Source organism: Choloepus didactylus, chromosome 18 (genome assembly GCF_015220235.1).
Source record: "Choloepus didactylus isolate mChoDid1 chromosome 18, mChoDid1.pri, whole genome shotgun sequence".
In the NCBI taxonomy this organism is placed as follows: domain Eukaryota; kingdom Metazoa; phylum Chordata; class Mammalia; order Pilosa; family Megalonychidae; genus Choloepus; species Choloepus didactylus.
In genome coordinates, this window is record NC_051324.1 from 61,368,787 (window position 1) to 61,386,733 (window position 17,947).

The following is a 17,947-nucleotide window of genomic DNA, read 5'->3' on the forward strand; positions in this document are numbered from 1 at the left end:
TGTTTCTGCGGAGTCTCCTACGACTTCCTGGTCCCTGAGAAATGGGACATTTGATTGGGTATCAAACAGACAGGTGAATCCTCTTTTATCCCTGGGGCCCATCTCTCTCTCCTGGGCCACACCTGGACATCCAGGGTACCCCTCAATGAAACATGTCCCAAACTGAGCTCAAGATTCTCCCCACAAACCACCTCCAATTTGGTGGCCACCTGGCACCCAAACCCTCTTCTCATCCTCACAGTCACCAATTCCATTTTTCTTCCTCAAGAATGTTTCTCAAAGGCACTTACTCCTCTTTGGCTCCAAGACCAAGCCTTAATTACGGCTTCCTTCCTCCCCTCCTACATGGTCTTCTCATCAACCCCCTTGGCACCTGCCCCATATTCCCTTCCAACCTTCCGTCCATTCTTGGGCAGAGGGCTCTTTGCAAACTTCATCTGATGGTGCCAAGCCCCCATGAAGCCCCTCCTGGCCTTCCCTCTTCCTCGGCCAGGCCCTCCACCAGGCCCTTCCCACCTCCCCCCATCTCTCACCATCCCCTGCACAAGCTGAGCTGCAGCCTACTCCCTGCATGTGCCTCTGCACCTTTTCACATCCTATTCCCTCTTCTTGGAAGGCTCTTCCCCCACCTCTGCATTGGACACTCCTCTAGAATGTTCTTCCCTTACTCCACCCTTTCTGGGTCTTCCATAGAGCCCCATGTACACCTCTAAAGTCAACGCAATGGTTATAATTGCTGAGCGTCTTCTCCATCTCCAGGCGACAGAGTGAGCTCCCTGAGGCAGGGAGCACCTCATTCCTCTCCCACTCTCAGCGCCTGGTGCAGGGTGGGTGTGCAATAAGCATCTGTTCAGTAAACAGTGAATTAATCAATCAATATGGGTGGAATTGAGTTACCATGGGATAAACCAATTTCCTGGAAGTAGAGCCAACCACTCTTAGGGGAACATCTCCGGGGATCCAGAGGTCATGGACCCTTCCCGTGAATCTATTCCCTGGCAGTTGATAACGCTCAACCCTAAACTGGGCAGAACCCCACTTTCACATTTCGCCCAGCAGAAGCTCCCACTTGGGAGAACAGTGTTGCTTAGATTAAGGAACTTAAAAAAATATACTCACACTGCTTGTGGTTCCTTAAATTTTCCTACTTGCTGAATGTGGTACATGAGGTCCCCGCCGTTGACGTATTCCATGACGAAGTACAGCCGATCCTGAAGATCAAGGTTCAATACATGAGCAGGGCTTGTCCACCAGCAAGCAGCTGCCTTCGTTCTTCATGGACTCGGCTTTGCTTTCTCATTAGCTAAACGTGGGCCACACTGGCAAATCTGCTCAATTTGGAGCCCTTAAAATTTTTTTTCCCAAATAAAGAACAAGGAATAAACCTGACTTCATAAGGGACTTGGGAAATGCAAAACCATCATGTAATGCTTAAGTAAAGGCTCTTTGTCGAGGTATCTGCTCTCTTCTGGATACATATGCTTCCTGGTATATTAACAGTCTTAAACATTCTACCCTATTTTCGTACACACATAGTGCATGTCTAAGCTAGGACGGTGTGAAGAATCCACACTAGCCAATTATTTATTTTTAACTAGGGTTCCTGGATGGCCCAAACATTTAAAAGCTGTTTTGCAATGACTAGGAGGCATGCCACAGTAACATATTTAACTGGATGCTTCTGAAAACCAATCATAACTTGTGCATTTGTTGGAGTATAAATTATGTGTTCAATGATACTTATTGTGAGAGAAGGAGACTATCATCAGAGAGGCTAATCAAATATTCTTTTGCATCCATAATATGCCCAAATAGCGTTTTTGCTCTTTTCTGTTACTGGTATGGTAAGTGTTGGTCCTGTGAAGGGTACACATTATAGAACCAAAAAAACCTACATATATACAAGGATAATCTGCTGGGACAGATTGGGGTGGGGGGGTTAGGGGGCTTAAGAGTGAAATAACTAACAGCACAACACACCAAAGTAGAAGCTGACCTCTGCTCTCTTTTAGAAAATACCATCATTATACAGAGGTTATTAAACATTAAAGTGTTGCAGAGGGAGGAAAAAAATGATGAAGCTGGTGCTAATAGCCAGGAAATGGCTCAGGAGCTTCAATCTCTAGCTTTCCTGCTATGCACTTTAATTTCATCTTCATTTCTATGTTTTGGAGCTTTCCGGAGCTTAATCAGTGTAACCAGGGTTACGGAATCCAGGCTGGGAGTCAGAGCTGTGGTTCTCCTTCCCAGCACGCTGCTCTTCAATCCCTGGAGGGACGTGATGCAAAATGGATGGGAGCTGCTGGAGAAGGGAGCTGAGCAGGCTGCCAGCGCTAGGCTGACACGCAGTGGCCGGTGCCTCGCTTGGCAGCTCCATCTCCTGTCCTGGCCTTGGGAGGCTGCTGGGGACTGACTTTTGTGTCCCCCACAAAAGGCATGTTTGGATCCCAAATTCTGGTCCTGTGAGTGTGAACCCGTTTTTAAAAAGGACCTTTGAAGATGTTGTTAGTTAAGGTGCATCTAGCCTGAATGAGAGTGGGCCTTAATCCAACATGGCAGAAGTCCTTATTAGCAAAGGAATTAGATGTGGAAGAGAAGCCAAGGGGAGCAGCCAGAAGCTGAAGTCAGGGGAGCCCAGAAAAGAGGAGAAGATGCTGCCACATTCATTGCCATGTGATGGAAAAGCCAAGGACCAAGGATCTCTGGTGGTCAGCCCCAGGAGTCCAGAGTCTTTGGGGAGAAAGCATCGCCTTGCTGATACCTTGATTTTGGACTTCTGGCCTCCCCCAAAACCACACGCCAATAAATTTCCGTAGTTTAAGCCAATCCACTGTGCGGTATTTGTTTTAGCAGCTGGGAAGCTAAGACGGGGCTGTGCTGCCATTTTGAGATTCTAAAATCCCAAAGCTCTGAGGGGCACCTCCCAAGAGTTTTTAAAACAAGAGAGCCAATTCTGACCAACAGGAAGTTGGGAAATGATAATAATCATAATAATGACAATGACAGCTACTGATTATCGAATGATATTTCAAAAAGGACAGAGTCTAAGGAATGGAAAGCCTTCTCTGGGAATGCCTCACTATGATCCCGTCTAAATGTACATATTTCTTTCACGCCACCTGCAAGCACCATGACAGAGCCCTGTCCCTGGTCCCCAGGAACCGACAGATCAGTACTTTGGGAATTTTTTTGTCCTGTGCGTTGTTTTACTATATGACAGGGGTCAGCAAACATTTTCTGTAAAGGGTCAGATAGTAAATATTTTAGGCTTTTCAGGCCATATGTATGCCTCATGCAACTACACAACTCTGCCACTGTAGCATGAAGGCAGCGTAGACGACAGGTAGATGGATAAGAGGGTTCCAATAAAGCTTTATTTATGGGTGCTGACACTTGAATTTCATTGAATTTTCATGTGCCATGAAACATTATTCCCTGGATTTTTTTCCGCCTTTCTTAGCTCGTGGACCATACAAAATGGGCCACAGGCCACAGTTTGCTGACCCCTACTGCTGGCATTAAACAGGAACACACACGCTGTTAGGAAATCAAGTCTCCTAACTTTCCAGTGCAATATTTGGCAGGTGGACTTGTGGTCTTAAAAAGCCAGGCCTGTGAGTTATTTTATTACTATTGTATCCCTAAGTCTTAGCACAGTGCCTGGTATGTAGAGAACCTTTAATACAAATGCTTGCATATTTAAACTGGATTAATACCAAGCCCCTAAATATAGAAGGCATCACAGAGAAGGGGACTCCCCAAGTCTACCAGCCCCAGAGGAGTGAGTGGTTGTCCCCGGTCACCTCTCTTAGCAGAGAAGAGCCAGGGCTAAGCGATACCCTGTTAGGCCTCGCTCCAGCTGCCTCTGCAAGAAGAAGGTTAACTCAGGTGCGCAGAGCATTTGGCTCAGGTGTAGCCCTTAACAGCGTGCTGTGTGTGACGGCACAGGGACCCCACCCCCACCCCAGGGTCCTTACCACCGTCTGGAAGCAGGAGTGCAGCTGTGTCAGGAAGGGGGGCTTGTCAAGCAGAGCCAAGACCCTCTTTTCCACCATGGTGCACTCCACATCATCGTCCTGAATCACCACGTCCTTTTTCAGGATTTTGATTGCGTACAGTTCTTCTGTGCCCTTCCTGTCAGCAAGCATCACCTGAGAACAGACAACACACAGCTGAAAACTTCCCAGCAAATATCTGGAACGGGGGCAGGTGGGGAGAAGTCAGGGCAGGTGACAGTTTGATCATGTTTAATACAAATCTGTAAATGTGTGATATAAAAATATCAATAAAGTTTCCCTTTATGTGGAACTTTTGAAATATGGCACATCACCACCAATTAAATTCCTCCAGCACAGTACAATTTCTAAAATGTCAAGATCTAAACAATATCTAACCATCGCCACACGATGGTGCTATTTTGGCATATTAAATGGAATATCCAGCATTCTCTACCAGGATTAGTCTTAAATTCTGCGAAATTTTCAAGAGCATCCTTTGAATGAAATGGGACCAAGTGATCACTTTTATAAGCTTCTCACCAGCCAGGAGCCAAGAGAAAGCAAGAAGTAGGATTATAATCAGTTCCTGGATCTATAATGAGATGCGAGGGCACAGAAGTCAAATGTATACATACAGGTAGATTTCTGTCTCCTAGTATTTAAAAAGTGATCCCTGACGATCTCAATTCAGTATCTCCCAATGATTACATTTGCTTGCTACAAGTAAGCATTCACTATTAAGTCACGAAAATTATTCATTCAACCAACATTTTGGAGCTCCCACTCTGTTCTGAACACTGAAAACAGCAAGTCACCGTGGACCCTCTGCAGCTTTTTGGATGCAGTTGTTTCTAATGAAATGAAGTAGAAACCAGCTGAGAAATGCGTGCACATAAACAGCAGGGAAGCTCGGGGAGAACAAAATCCACCCCAGTGTTCTCTGCAGAAGCCTACCATACTCCACCTCTCAGACGCTGTCTTCTTACCTTTCCGAAACTCCCCTTCCCCAGGACCATGAGGAAATTGAAGTCGGTGAGTTTCACCCTGTCAAGGTTGTTGGAAGGTTTCCTGTCTTCCGAAGGGCTGATTACTTTGTTACCAGCAGGGCCAAGCTTCGCTTTCTAAAGACAAACAGATACATGACAGCCAATCAGTCATGTTTGGGAGGGAAAGAGTGACAGAGAGAAAAAGCACATTGTAACTGAGCTTGATGCCATCTTGGCAAGAGAAGATGCGATGGGGTGAGAAAAGGAGCCAGAGGGTGAGGAATTAATATCTCTTCAAGCGTCAGTGGCTATACTTACCCTCAGGGGAAAGCTTGCAAAGTAGCAAAAATTGCTCTCACCTGTCAGGGACTGAGACAACTCTAGATGGTTAACCAAGAATCAAACCACTGCAAAAGAAATCAGGCCGGAATCTGCTGAGAACAGGCTGACTGTAATTCTAGGATGTAACAGTTAATTTCCTGGGAAAACTGAGCATTGGTACACTTAACATAATAACGGAAATAAATTGTGTACTGATGTTTTTATTATTTGTAGGTTTTCCAATCTAAGATAAATCTGCACAAAAGGGAGAATATTGCACATTGTACCCATGCAAAAAGGGGAGAATATTGTACTCTGGAGAGAAACCGTTTAAATGCAAGCTGTGGAAATGATTTATTGTCACTTTCAAATGCACAGTAAAAAGAACAGGGTTTTTTTTTTTTAAATCAAGAGCTGAACTCAAGAAAAATGGTGCTATCCGGGAGAATCTGGTTTCACATAACGCACAGTGCTCTTGGAGACTGAAGAGTCTGTGTGAGCCACCAAGGAGAGATTTTATAAACTAGCCACATGCCACGCAGGGAGCCGGGAGAGAGCCACACCCTCAGTTACTCTCACAGTGGGAAGCCACAGAGAGACCCAGGCCCAAGGTAAAGAGTTGGAGGGCTCAGCAGGAAAGGGAAGGCACATGGGGTCTCCTGGGAACATCCCAACTGTCAGCAGGGGAGCTCCTGGCAAAATTGGAGGAACCTCAAGTGGGTGGAGGACCACCACCAGCGGACTCTGCATTTGGAGCATCTGCCTGGCAACGAGGGAGGCTGCTGCTGGACGGGTGTCTGCTGCTGGAAGCTGTGCAGCCACAGCCCGGAGCCTCAGGGCACTGACTCTTGCTTTGGGTAAGTTCTTAATGAGAGGGTGCACCCTCCCTTGCCCCAGTGCCACAAACCTAAGAAGTGTGGCTTTGAACTCTGAGGCAACTTCCTGGACCTCACTCAAGTCAACAGCTTTGCAGTTCATCGAGAAGACGGTGAGGCGGTAAGGAAGGCACTCAAAGGACTTTACTGTGTCAGCAAAGCATGGGCAAGACGGGTTCTTAGTTTTTGGGGGAAAGCGTGGGATTGGTCATTTTTTCTTGAGCAGCAGCAGAGAAGGCTTCCGAGGAAACATCCACACTCCCTGTTTGAGCAACAATATCCCTTCGTTCCACAGTTACTAAGGGAGCCACGTCGTGCCCGGCTCTGTTGGAGACACTTTGCGTTAGCAAAACGAGACTCCATCAGCAGTCTCCGAATCCCAGCTCTAACACAGTGCTCGGGGTTTGCACTTCACTCTTCTGGTGAATGAATGAACAAATGAAAGCACGCATGTGGTCATAAGATGCTGAGTTGTTGGGCGATGCTTTTCTCTGACAAAGATAACTTGTTTGTATAGGGATTAAATCTCATGGCTTGAGTACATGCTATGATGAAATGAGCATACTGATTTTTAAGCACAGACATTAAAAGATGGGCTGGAAGCATTTAATGTGGATGTGTTCTACCTCTATTTGCAGTGGATGGTGGGAAGTATATGAATTTGGGAACCACTGGAAACACCGACGCTCCGTAAAGATAAAACCTGTATGTGATAGTATATAAACTGGCCTCCCCCTTTGACAGAGGATAGAAGGAATTTTAAGACATATGAGAAAGATCCAGGACTCAACCACTAGGGTTCCAAGGAGGTCCCCCCTCAACTGCAGGACCAGCCCCATCCTCCAGACAACTGCCCCCAGGGATGGTTCCGAGCTGATAAACTTCCTGGTCTATGTAAAAATTTAAAAGAATAACCAGAAAGTCCAAGTTTGAATGAGAATGCCAACTGTGCCACTCTTGTCAGCCCTTCTGATTTATAAAAAGAGAGAAAGCGATCAGAAACAGGTGCAAAGAGATTGATTTTATTTTGTCAGGCACTTCAAAATAACATCTGAAAAGACCCAGACACAAGTGACTCAGTGCTCGGAGGTGCTTGAAGCCATTGGAGAAGGTTTTCACGAGCGCCAAGTTGCTATTCAGGCTGCCAGCGAGTGCCTGGCACCCGTCGGAAGGGACTGCGGTTCTAACCGGATATTCCCGACTCGTGTGGCATTCCTCAACAGTCACTTCTCTCTCCTGTGGCACTTCAGCACCACAGACAACACAGAAGGGAACGTGCACGGGTGTAGGTAATACTTCAGATGAGCCTCCGGATACAACTGCAGTTGTTTTTTTTTTTAAATATAAGATGCACCCGCTTCACTGGGGGATGCAAGAGAACAGTGGCTGTGCGAGCTTGGTACTGTGATCTTAGTCTAATTATAGAGAAAATATATTCCCCACAGCCAAGCAACAAGGACGTCAAGACAAAAGCATTTTCATTTTCAAGCACTTCTAAATCCAGGGCAGAAGGTCCCACCCAAATGCCACATGATATATCGGACCCTAGTCTGAAATCAACGCGGGAGGTTGGGAGGAAACCGAGGAAGGAGATTCCTGCTCGCAGGGAGCGGCCCTGGGCAGGGGAAGGCACAGGCCTCCTGCACTGCCTGGGCAGGGGGCATCCTTGTGTCGCTTCAGCAGGAAGCAGAGAGGTGGGTTTTCTGTGGCTGGAGGAGCAGGGGTCGAGAAGGAGCAAGGCCAGTGTGCGTGAACCACAGCTGGCATTTGGTCACGCCGATGGCACTTGGCATCCGAAGGCTGGCTCCCCAGTGGCCTGGCCAGCCTGAGATAGGGGTGGCCCAGGGGCCTTCCTGCAGCCACCCCTGCCAAGCCCAGGAGCAACTCTGGAAGTCTTTCCTACAGAGCACGGCCTTTTGAGCCAGTCCCATGCTGCCCGCTGCAGGCCTTGTTGCAAATGCCACAGAACCATCTCCCACACGGAAAGTTTCCAGATCCATGCAGCCGTACTCAGAGGTCTGGGCCTGGCTTTGGGCAAGTCCTACTCTCAATCTGGACGAATAAATAATGGAATTGGAGGAGACAGCCAGTGGATTCCCCAGCAGCCTTGGCGCTGAAGGGGTGGGGGGCAAAGAAGGCACAGGACCCCCCAAGGACTCCCAGAAGTGGAGTCTACACAGGCTGAGTTGGGCGCAGACCCTGTGGACTGGCCTCTCCTCCAACCCACGCTGGGCTCCTCCTCTGGCTCCCACACCCTCGCGGACCCTGCCTGCCCCGATCTCCCCACCCCCCTCTGCCTGAGCCGGCTCCTCCCCTGCCTTGGTCTCAGAGAGCCCCCACCCCAGAGACTTCCTGTTATTCTCCCTCACAGCCCCCTGCTCTTTCCCTTTGCAGCTCATCTGCAGCTTGTAAATATTTACCTGTGGGTGTGTTGACTTGTTTTACGTCTCCTTCATTCACACTTCAGAGCAAATGGTCAGCAGGAGTCTCCTCCACCACATATCCCGATGCCTCCATCACTCCTTCCCTGCCCAGCGTCCTCCCCTGAGGCTCCTGCTTCCACCCCGTCCTCCTTCCGCTGGGCCACAACTCGGCAGCTGCACAGACCTGCTCAGGCCTCAGTGGGATCCTGTCCTGTCGCGGCTCCCTGACTTCCCAGCTGGCACAGAGAAGAGGGCCGAGTCCTTACAGTGGAGGATGGTGCGGCCCTCCGCTCTCAGTCTGGCTCCCCCCACCCCAAACCCCAGCCTTCCTGCAGTTCCTCACACTTGCTCCGGCCTTGGGTTTGGGCCTCATCCACCTTCTACCTGGAAGGTTCCTCCCCAGACACGTGCTGGACTCCTTCCTCCCCTCCTTCGGCTCTCGGCTCAAATGTCACCTTTTTGGAGTGGTCTTCTCCCCGACCGACACTCTTCCCTTGGCTCGCTTGCCCCACCCCATTCTGCCCACTCTTGTTTTGGTTTCCTTCAGGGCACTCCTCACCATCTGACTGCAGGTCTAGAGGGTGGGGGCCTGGCTGTTTTGTTCATCCTCAAAACCCAGCTCAAGCAGCAGCTCTTAGTCTCTCATGCCTCCCCCATCTGCCGCAGCCACTGTCTGTGTCCTGCCCACATCCCCTGACCACTCACCTCTGCATACCTGTGAACACCTGGGGCTGCCTTAGGGCTTTATTCAGGCTACTTGCTTAGCAGCCCTCATTCAACTGCTCCCTGCTGTCTCTCCAGCTCCCAGATGCCCTCTGGTCAGCCTTGGTGGCCAATGGCTTCATAACACATCCTCAGCTGGCTCCTTCGCCTTCCCTGGGTCACAGCGAACCCCCCACCATGGTCTCTTCGGACCCCTTCTGTTGGGGATTGAACCGTGCCCCCCACAAAAGGCATGTTCAGGTCCCAAGCCCTGGTCCTGTGGGTGTGGACACATTGTAAATAGAATCTCTTGAAGATGCTACTTCGGTTATGTTTTGGCCTGGGCTTTAATCTGAATTACTAGAGTCTGCGTTATAAGCAGGATGAAATTCAGAGAGAGAGAAAGAGAAAGCCACAGGAAGAAGCCGTTAAGTCAATGGAATCCAGAGGAGAAAGAAGACATCGCTGTGTGCATTGCCATGTGAGATAAAAGCCAAGGACCAACGATCACCAGCAGCCAGCCCAGAACACCAGTCTTCAGGGGTCAGCATCGCTCTGCTGACACCTGACTTTGGACTTCTGGCCTCAAAACCAGGAGTCAATAAATACCCATTCTTTAAGCCACGTCAATTTTGTGGTATTTGTGATTGAAACTGGGGAGCTAAAACACCTTCCCAAATGAACTTCTTGTTCTCAAAACCTTGTGGTAGAGTCTCTTCTGGGGAAACCCAAATGAATACTGTACCTTCATCCTAGATTTACTGATCTGCCTTCTCCACTGGACTGGAGCTCCAGGAACTAAGGACTGTGAAATAGAATAAAATGGGTGCCTGCAATGGGCATTGCAGGGAGAAGACCCCCTTCTGAGAAGGGCCTTTCCAAAAGACAAAAACCATTGACTTGCAGGGTTTCCAAGAAAATGGAACATACCCTACAGGGTTGCTGAAAAGCAACTACCAGTGCTAAAACTAGTTTGGGTCTAGTAGAGACAGCTTATCAGAATGGCTAAACATACCATATTAATCAGTGTATATCTGCTCCCCCCTTTGTAAGATCATCCCTATGTAAAATGGAAACTTAATGTCAGCCAATCTGAACACTTCCTCTCTTGTTTCTGCATTCACCCTCGACAAGTTCCCCCTTTCTGTCCCCTTGGCAGAGCGCCCTTCTGCTTTCTGAATGGGCTTCTGCCTGATCATGAGTAACTCAATAAAGCTGTGAGATCCTAGATTGCATGAAAAGCTGCTGCTTTTATCAGGACCAAGTCTTAACTCAACTTTGCATCTTGACACTAAGGACTGTGCCAGGCACATAATTCGAGACTCACGAAATCAGCTCATTCATTTACACATTCATTTTTTAAACGTTTCATTAAGCACAGGGCTGACAGAATTATAAGAAATCAACTCATAAATAGCAAAGACAACTTGTAGACAGAACTAGTTGGCCAAATGACAAACTTTGATACAGGAAAAGCAGAAAATTGTTGAGATAACTTGTTGTCATCAGGTGGATCATCTCAGACTCTGAACTCTTCACAGATAATCCCAACTTCTCCCCACATGCAATCCCTGGCCATGCTGGGACAGTCCAAGAAATGCTGTAGGGTGTCCTTGCCTTTTGGGAGGCCAACCACAGTGACCTTCTGAGGCCATGCGAGACTAGTAGCCAGGCCAGCAAGCCAAAACCATGCCTTGGAAGGGCTTCTCTGATGAGAAGTCCTGCCTGTTCAAGCCCCAGTTGGGTGGGATCTCTCTGGCTGAGAAGTGACAAGGAGCCCCTGAGCTGACTGTTCTTTCTTTTAGCTGTTTTACTATGAGGGTTGTTTGGCCACTGGTCTCCCAGCAGGACAAAGAGACCTGCCCTTTCTGGCCTATCGCTGACATAACTAGTTGGCATGAACATAATTCAGCGTGCAAATAAAATCAATACATGCCTAGGGATAAAGCTGACGCTGAAAGCCTAACTGCAAAGATTTCAGAAAACCCAGGGAGGCCTAAGAAAAAGCAAGCAGACATCCCTCACATACAACAATGCAAACAAGGCCCCACATAGCCCGGTGCCTTGCTGGGGTATGTGGGCAAATGGCAATTCAGAGTGCAGAGGTTAAAAGCAGAATGGCCCCTGAAGACAGATACTCGGAGAAGAGCATCCACCCAGGCTGTGGAGCTAATGCAGACACTCGTCTCTGAGAAATGCTCCTTGCTGACAAGTCCTGGATCCTCTCCCGCTCACTACCAATGGTTGCATAAAGGAGGTGGGCATAAGGGCTCCGAGCAGCAATTGGTGTGCTGGAAATTGATGTTCGCCCTGCTACCACCCTCCCATGAAACCTTCCTCCAGCCCTCCACCAGCTCTGATGTTTGTTAAGTTCTTAGAGGGCAGCTGAGAATGGCAGCTGAGAGCTCAGGGTTTGAATCCTGACTTATTGCACAGTGTTGCGTGACTGTGGACAAGTTAGCTGCTCTAAGCCTCCGGCCCTTCACCCGTAAGATGGATGACTCTGTGGCATTCTTCTCACCAGGCTCTTGGAAGGAGAAGATGTGAGGATGTCTGGCACAGCTTCAAGCTCCTGGCACATCTGCTTTCTGACCACAAGCGGAGGCCTCTGGTAGTCAGGGAGCAACTGCAGATCACTGAGGTCGGAGTTCTGCCTGGCTGACTCGCGGGCCAGAAACCCTGTGACCCACGGAGATGGGTCGAGGCTGCAGAGTGGGCTTTACAGGTGCTCCGGGTCTGTGGGAAGGCGGCACATACCGGTGGCTTCCAGACCTTCCTGGTGGGCAGGAGAGGAAATGGGTCCCAGCTCCAGACGCTTGTTGTGACTTCTGGGGTGCCTTCAGCAGCCTCCTAAGGGGCTGTGCTAAGACTGGTGCAGGAAAAGACCTTGACTTATTAAAATAGCATAGAAATAATAAAAGGAAATAAAAATGTAAACTATGTATAAAATGTAAAATAGAATCAAGTGGATTCTGAAGTAGTGGGTTTTGATTGAGTTTATGTTTTTAAAAAACTAGGTTTTAGTTGTGATGCAGAAGTTACAGTAACAAACATTTGGTTTTATACAGGCATTATTTCCACTCTGGTGGATAAGCTCGATAAAGGTCATATCCCAACCTAAAAAAAAAAAAAAAAAAAAAAAAAAAAAAAAAAAAATCAAGCAGCTTTAAATGCCAATGTTTTAATAAGGCCTAAAACACAACAGTTATTGGGCTATGATTAAACAACTTAGAATCCCAGATTTTTAAGTTCCTTGAAGAACAGCACATGAACAGTTAGTTGAGTTTGGTGCCATGAAAATTGGCAGAGTTTTCCCCTCAACAGATTTACTAATAACTGACATGGGGCTCATCTTATACATCAGGTGTGTGGTTGACAAGTCCTTCATTGTAATTACCAAAGGTGACTGCAATTTCAAGGATTCCTGTGGTGGCTTTTCTGTGGAGCAAATCATGCAAAATGAATCTGAACATTGCACAGATTGGGTCTGAAGCCTGACACGTGTGCGTAGAGAAACACTTGCATCCGAGGGGCTGTTGTTGTGTCACCTGAGAGGCCCCACAAATCAGGAGTCTTTTCAAATTAAAATAGAGAGTAGGAGGTGCTGAACTACTGAGTGCGTATCTATGAGGGTTGGGTTGCAGGAGATGTTCCTTTTCTATTAGATGTTCTCAGCTGCTAAAACAATCAGACCTACAGAGGTGGTGGTTGCAAGTGGTTTAACCTAATACCGCAGATACACTGCAAGGTTTGAATTTTGTATAATGAATACATATTGTCTTTGCTATGAGAGAAAACATACAGACGATAAAGATGCAGAGCATAGTGTATTGCTATCAATCACGACCCTCTGACGCAACCCGGAGCTCTGCCTAGCGATTCTTCCGAGAGATGCTCATTTATCTTCAGTGTGAATCCAAGTCCAAAGATTCATCTACAGCAAGAATGCCATCTTCAACGTGACTATGAGTCTCCAGTGCCTCTATTCTGTAATCATGGAACCTCGAATGTTTAACTACATTCCATTTTAAAAGTGTGGATTCTCACCTGTTTGTCTTCAATAATACAGCAGTATCTTCCAGCATCACAGAAAATATGCTTTGATTCATATATTTATCAAAGCTGTTTACAGCTTGTAGAGAGATGAAGCTGACAACAACTAAGGTCCCTTCTGCTTCTAAGATTCTGAGGGCAGTCAGGCCAACAAAGACCATCCGGAGAAGCAAATTAATAATTGTGGACTTCTTATGCAATTTTGGGGGGGGGGATAATGAAGAGGTTCTGCATTCAGGGCTTATGTGAACAACCCTGTTAAAATAAGAGGTCTGACAATGTTTCAGTGCCATCCCATGAACTGGGGCATGGTTAATAGAAAAACTATATTATAGATGACCAAGGACCTCAGCAAAGAAAAAGAATGCAAAAATAATGTACTTCTGCAAATGTCACAAAAAATACAGCCCTGAGGACGCACTGCTGGTGTCCCCTACCATCAGCCGCTGCTCTTTGGAGTTCTGTTATCTCGTTTCATTGCTTTCTTCCTCATTATGTTAAAAGAATGACCAGAGTCTTCTAGCAGCAAACATCTAGCTCTGAAAGCCCTCAAGGACATGGATCCCCACGGAAAGTCACAGAGAAAAGGACGAAATCCAGAGTGAAGACAGATGAACTCCTGAAGGTGCCATCTTGGTTTCTTTTAGGCTGTGTGTCTCATCTCATGGCTGGAATTGCTAATAGTGCTTTTTATTTTTCCATTTTTGGCTTTGTATTTGTGTTTTATAGTTATGGAGGGCAGCCTTTGAAGAGAAGTGGATTTTTACGGCGAGTTGGACAGTGATTGTCAGGGAAATAAGTCTCCCGAGTCACCCCACTTCCTTCTAACTGCAGATTTTTGGCTGCACAATCAAATCTGCGACGGCATCCTGGAGGCTGAGTTGCTGGCTGATCCCTCCTACACAATAGCATCAACAGCTGCCTGCTGGAGTTTTCTCCCAGGAGTTGGGAATCATGGATAAGCAGCAAATCACAGGTGTCCCAGGAATCCAGGTGTATATCGTTTCTTCTCCTACTGGAATCTGCATGGAGCTCCTCAGAACCACAGACTATGGTTCCCGAAAGGGTCCTTGGAAAGGTCCAGGCTACTTACGACACAGAGAAAAATGCTGAGGTCTAGAGGCTAACTCCGGTATTGAAGGTCACGGGGCCGTGCTACTTTCCATGACACTGTTCCTTGAAACAGGACCCTGGGTCATTCCACAGAGGGTCATTCCCTGTGCCAAGGGTGCCCCTTCCAGGATGTAATCTTTTACTATCAGCAGGAGGGTGACAGAGCTTTTAGAATTGGAAAGAAATTGAGAGATAAGCATCATAACCAAAGCCACCCAGGTTACAGATGCGGAGACTGAGGCCCAGTGGAACCAAGTACCTAAATAATTTTTCTTCCTTGGACTCAGCATCCAGAACTTTGGTCCTTGAATCCAGTGCTCATCTGCCAATATCATGAGTCGGCAACTCCCCCCCCCCCCCGCCCCGCCCTGTAAAGGTCAGAGAGTACACATCTTCAGCTTTGTAGGCCAAATACTGCCTCTGTCATAACCACTCAGCTCTGCCTTTGAAGCATAAAAGCTACATGAGCAAATGAGTGAAGGACTGTGGCTCTGTTCCAACAGAACTTTCTTTACAAAAACAGGCAGCAGCTGGGATTTGTCCTGTGGCCCAAGTGTGGTTTGCTGACCCTTGCTCTGTTCCTGAAGATTCTCCCATCAGTCATCCACATCTGAAGTTAGATTTAAATAAAATATCTGGCCTATCAGAACATCAACAATTAAAAACCTCAAATGCACTTGAGTTCAATTACCCTCAGTCTCTCCCGTGATTCTTATGTGCTGACGAGTATGGAGAAAAAGAAGTTTTCTAGCCAAAGAACCTGGTGAGTTAAGTACTTAGGCAGTAGAGGAAAATTTTAAGGGAAAACACATTGTCATTTTCTTAATGAGAAATATTTTATTGGCACATCCACTTAGCTTGTTGCCACTGTTAAAATGAACCCACAGGAAGCCAGCAGGCCTCTGTTGTCATGGCAACAGAGCCATCCTATATCTAAGGAGGAACACGGGATCTGTGACATCTCAGCACACTGCCCAATGTGGGAAATGCAAAGTGCTTGGTTCTTTCTGTACCAAGGATAATGCACCCGTGGTGTTCTGCTGTGTTGTTTTATTTACAGCCACCTTGTGTTTCCCCCATTTTCCAGATTTTTCCACTGATTGGTAATACATCTGTGAGGCTAGGGTTGAGGTAGTATTTCTTGTCTCACCTGCTGAACAGGTCCCAGGTTTTCTCCAGTTGCTAAGAGTCCAGCCTGACATGAGGATCCTAGGACCAAAAACGTGCCCTGACTAAGTTTTTCCCTCTGCAAAACTGGTTTTCCTTCCCACCAGGGAGCTCAGCACACACTCTCTTCTGATGCCATCTTAGAAGAAGGCCAATGTGAGCAGGTATGGCCATGACATACTACTGTTGGTAGTTCTGACACATTAATGTTTTGAAATCTATATCCTTTTCCTGCTAAGAATGCCCCACTTTGGGGTTCACCCTGCACGGGCTTTACGATTCAGTGGTGACAGAGCCAGGAGTCACATGAACTCACAGACGCCATCAAAGTCAACAGTTTTTTCAGACTGTCGGCAACACTGCTTAGAAGTGGGAAATTCTCTGCCGCAAAGAAAAAAGAGTAGATTTATTGAATGGGCTGATCCCCTGTGCAAGCAAGAACAGAGTGAATGAGCTATCCAGACCCAGAGAAACCCTGACTTCTTGTTTTTTCATCACCCTGATGATTCCCTAGAAACACGGAGATTGGGAGTATAAAGTGGTGATCCCACTTTCATGTCCATTAAAAGAAAGGCGACACCAGCATAGTTCATGGGGTCTTTTATTTGCAAATCTTTACTGCCCTCTTGTGGTATCTGTTTTCTGGAGAGATTGCATTTTGACTGAACGCTTTCAGCAGAAACAGGCCTATGGCTCACTAGCCTAGGTGAAGTTCCAATAAATGCTGACAAATGGCATCCACAAGACACACAATTGTCTCTTCCCAGCCATAACTTTATGCAAGAGGGCCCAATCTTTTAATGCGTGAGCCCAGCCTTTCCAAACACCAGTGCAAGCCCAGACTGCATGAAGTGTCCTTTAACATCTCCGAGGGCTTTAGTTTCTACAAACAACAACAATGAAACCTAAACAGTTCTAGACCTCCCTGGGCCTTTGGACTCTGTTCACAGCCTCAGTTTGGCCCAGCCTCTGCAAGTCACAGATCCAAGAGGAGGGCAAGAGGCTGGGGCAGCAGGTAGAGGTGGCCCGGAGGGCTTTGAGAGGCCCTGGAGTTGTCAGAAAGAGCAGCTGTGAATATCACAAAGGTCAGAACAAAGAACAACCTGGAATATAATGGGAAAGAATGATGGTCACATGAGGGCAGAATTTAATGAAAAAACCACTATTGGGGAAATTCAATAATTGCAGCCAACTGAAGACAGAATGGCAGCTCCTGAAGTCAATTAAAAAAAAAAACAAAAAACAAAAAAACCCAAGCTGTAACTGGTGATAAAGCCCAGATCCTTGGGGAAAGTTCCAGACACTTTCCTCCATAGCCGTGCAGCTGCTGCAGACACAGTGAGCAGGGAGGCTGGGCACCTAGCAAACAAAACAGGCTTGAAGCTGCATCCTCACGGAGGGGGAAAAAATACGCCCTACCAAAACCAAAAATGTTGGAAATGTTTGCCCAATTATTTAATTTAAAGTTTTTTATAAAATGTCTCCAATTGACAGTAGCAACCATTTCAAAAGCATACCTGGGTAGGCTACAAAAATCATTGATTTCATCTTATCTTTGCTGAGAGTTTTTGCATCACACGAGTTTTTAAAAACAAGGGACCTGATTATAGCTCAATTATAATTATAACCTAATTATAGCTCACCTGACCCTGCTGGGGTCAGGTGCCCTGTTCTGGGCTCTTCTCCTGCCCTCGAAAATAATACCAGCAGCAAACACAGATTTAGCCAGGCACTGTTCTAAGCGCTTTTTATATTTACTCATTTAATCCTCCCAACAACCCTCTGAGGTTGGTACTTTTATCATCCCCAGAGGGAGAAACTGAGGAAAGACTCTGATGCTGGGGTGGAGGTGGGGGAGCTGAATATAAGTTTCCTTTGAAAGACAAGGTGAGTTGCTCAGCAGGTGGCCTTAGAGGGACAGTCCTCCTATCCTTTCTTCTTTTCTCTCTCCCTCCATTTATTCCCCCTTTTCAGCCATATCTGAATTTTTACACTAGCACCCAGCTTTTCCTACGTGTTGTTTAATTCAGCCCCATGATACCTATGTTATTTCTTCCCAGAATAACAGTTTCCGATATAATAATGACGAAAACACCTGGCCCAGGCACAGCACAACAAACAGGTGACAATTAGGCATCAAGGACCCCAGGTGTCAGTTCATTTCATCAGAGCAGAGGTGTCCTCTGAACTAACAGGATACACGATGATAAGTAATTTACACATTTTTCTGACAGGAACTGTCTCCACCGCACAGAATGATCAAGAAGTGTCTGTTTAAACCAGTGCAGGATGTTTTTACTCTGATGGAA

The 17,947-nt window shown here is 47.0% G+C and overlaps 1 protein-coding gene across 1 annotated transcript in view; it reads right to left on the reverse strand.

Annotated features, from left to right (window-relative positions):
* The window catches only part of PRKCA (protein kinase C alpha), a 447,219-nt gene that overhangs the window by 49,353 nt on the left and 379,919 nt on the right, over positions 1-17,947 (reverse strand). The window contains exons 9-11 of the mRNA XM_037808858.1: positions 4,985-5,119; positions 3,978-4,151; positions 1,120-1,211 (exon numbers count right to left, since the gene is read on the reverse strand). Coding sequence (XP_037664786.1) covers positions 1,120-1,211; positions 3,978-4,151; positions 4,985-5,119 — 401 coding nt within the window. The remainder of the gene's footprint in view (positions 1-1,119; positions 1,212-3,977; positions 4,152-4,984; positions 5,120-17,947) is intronic.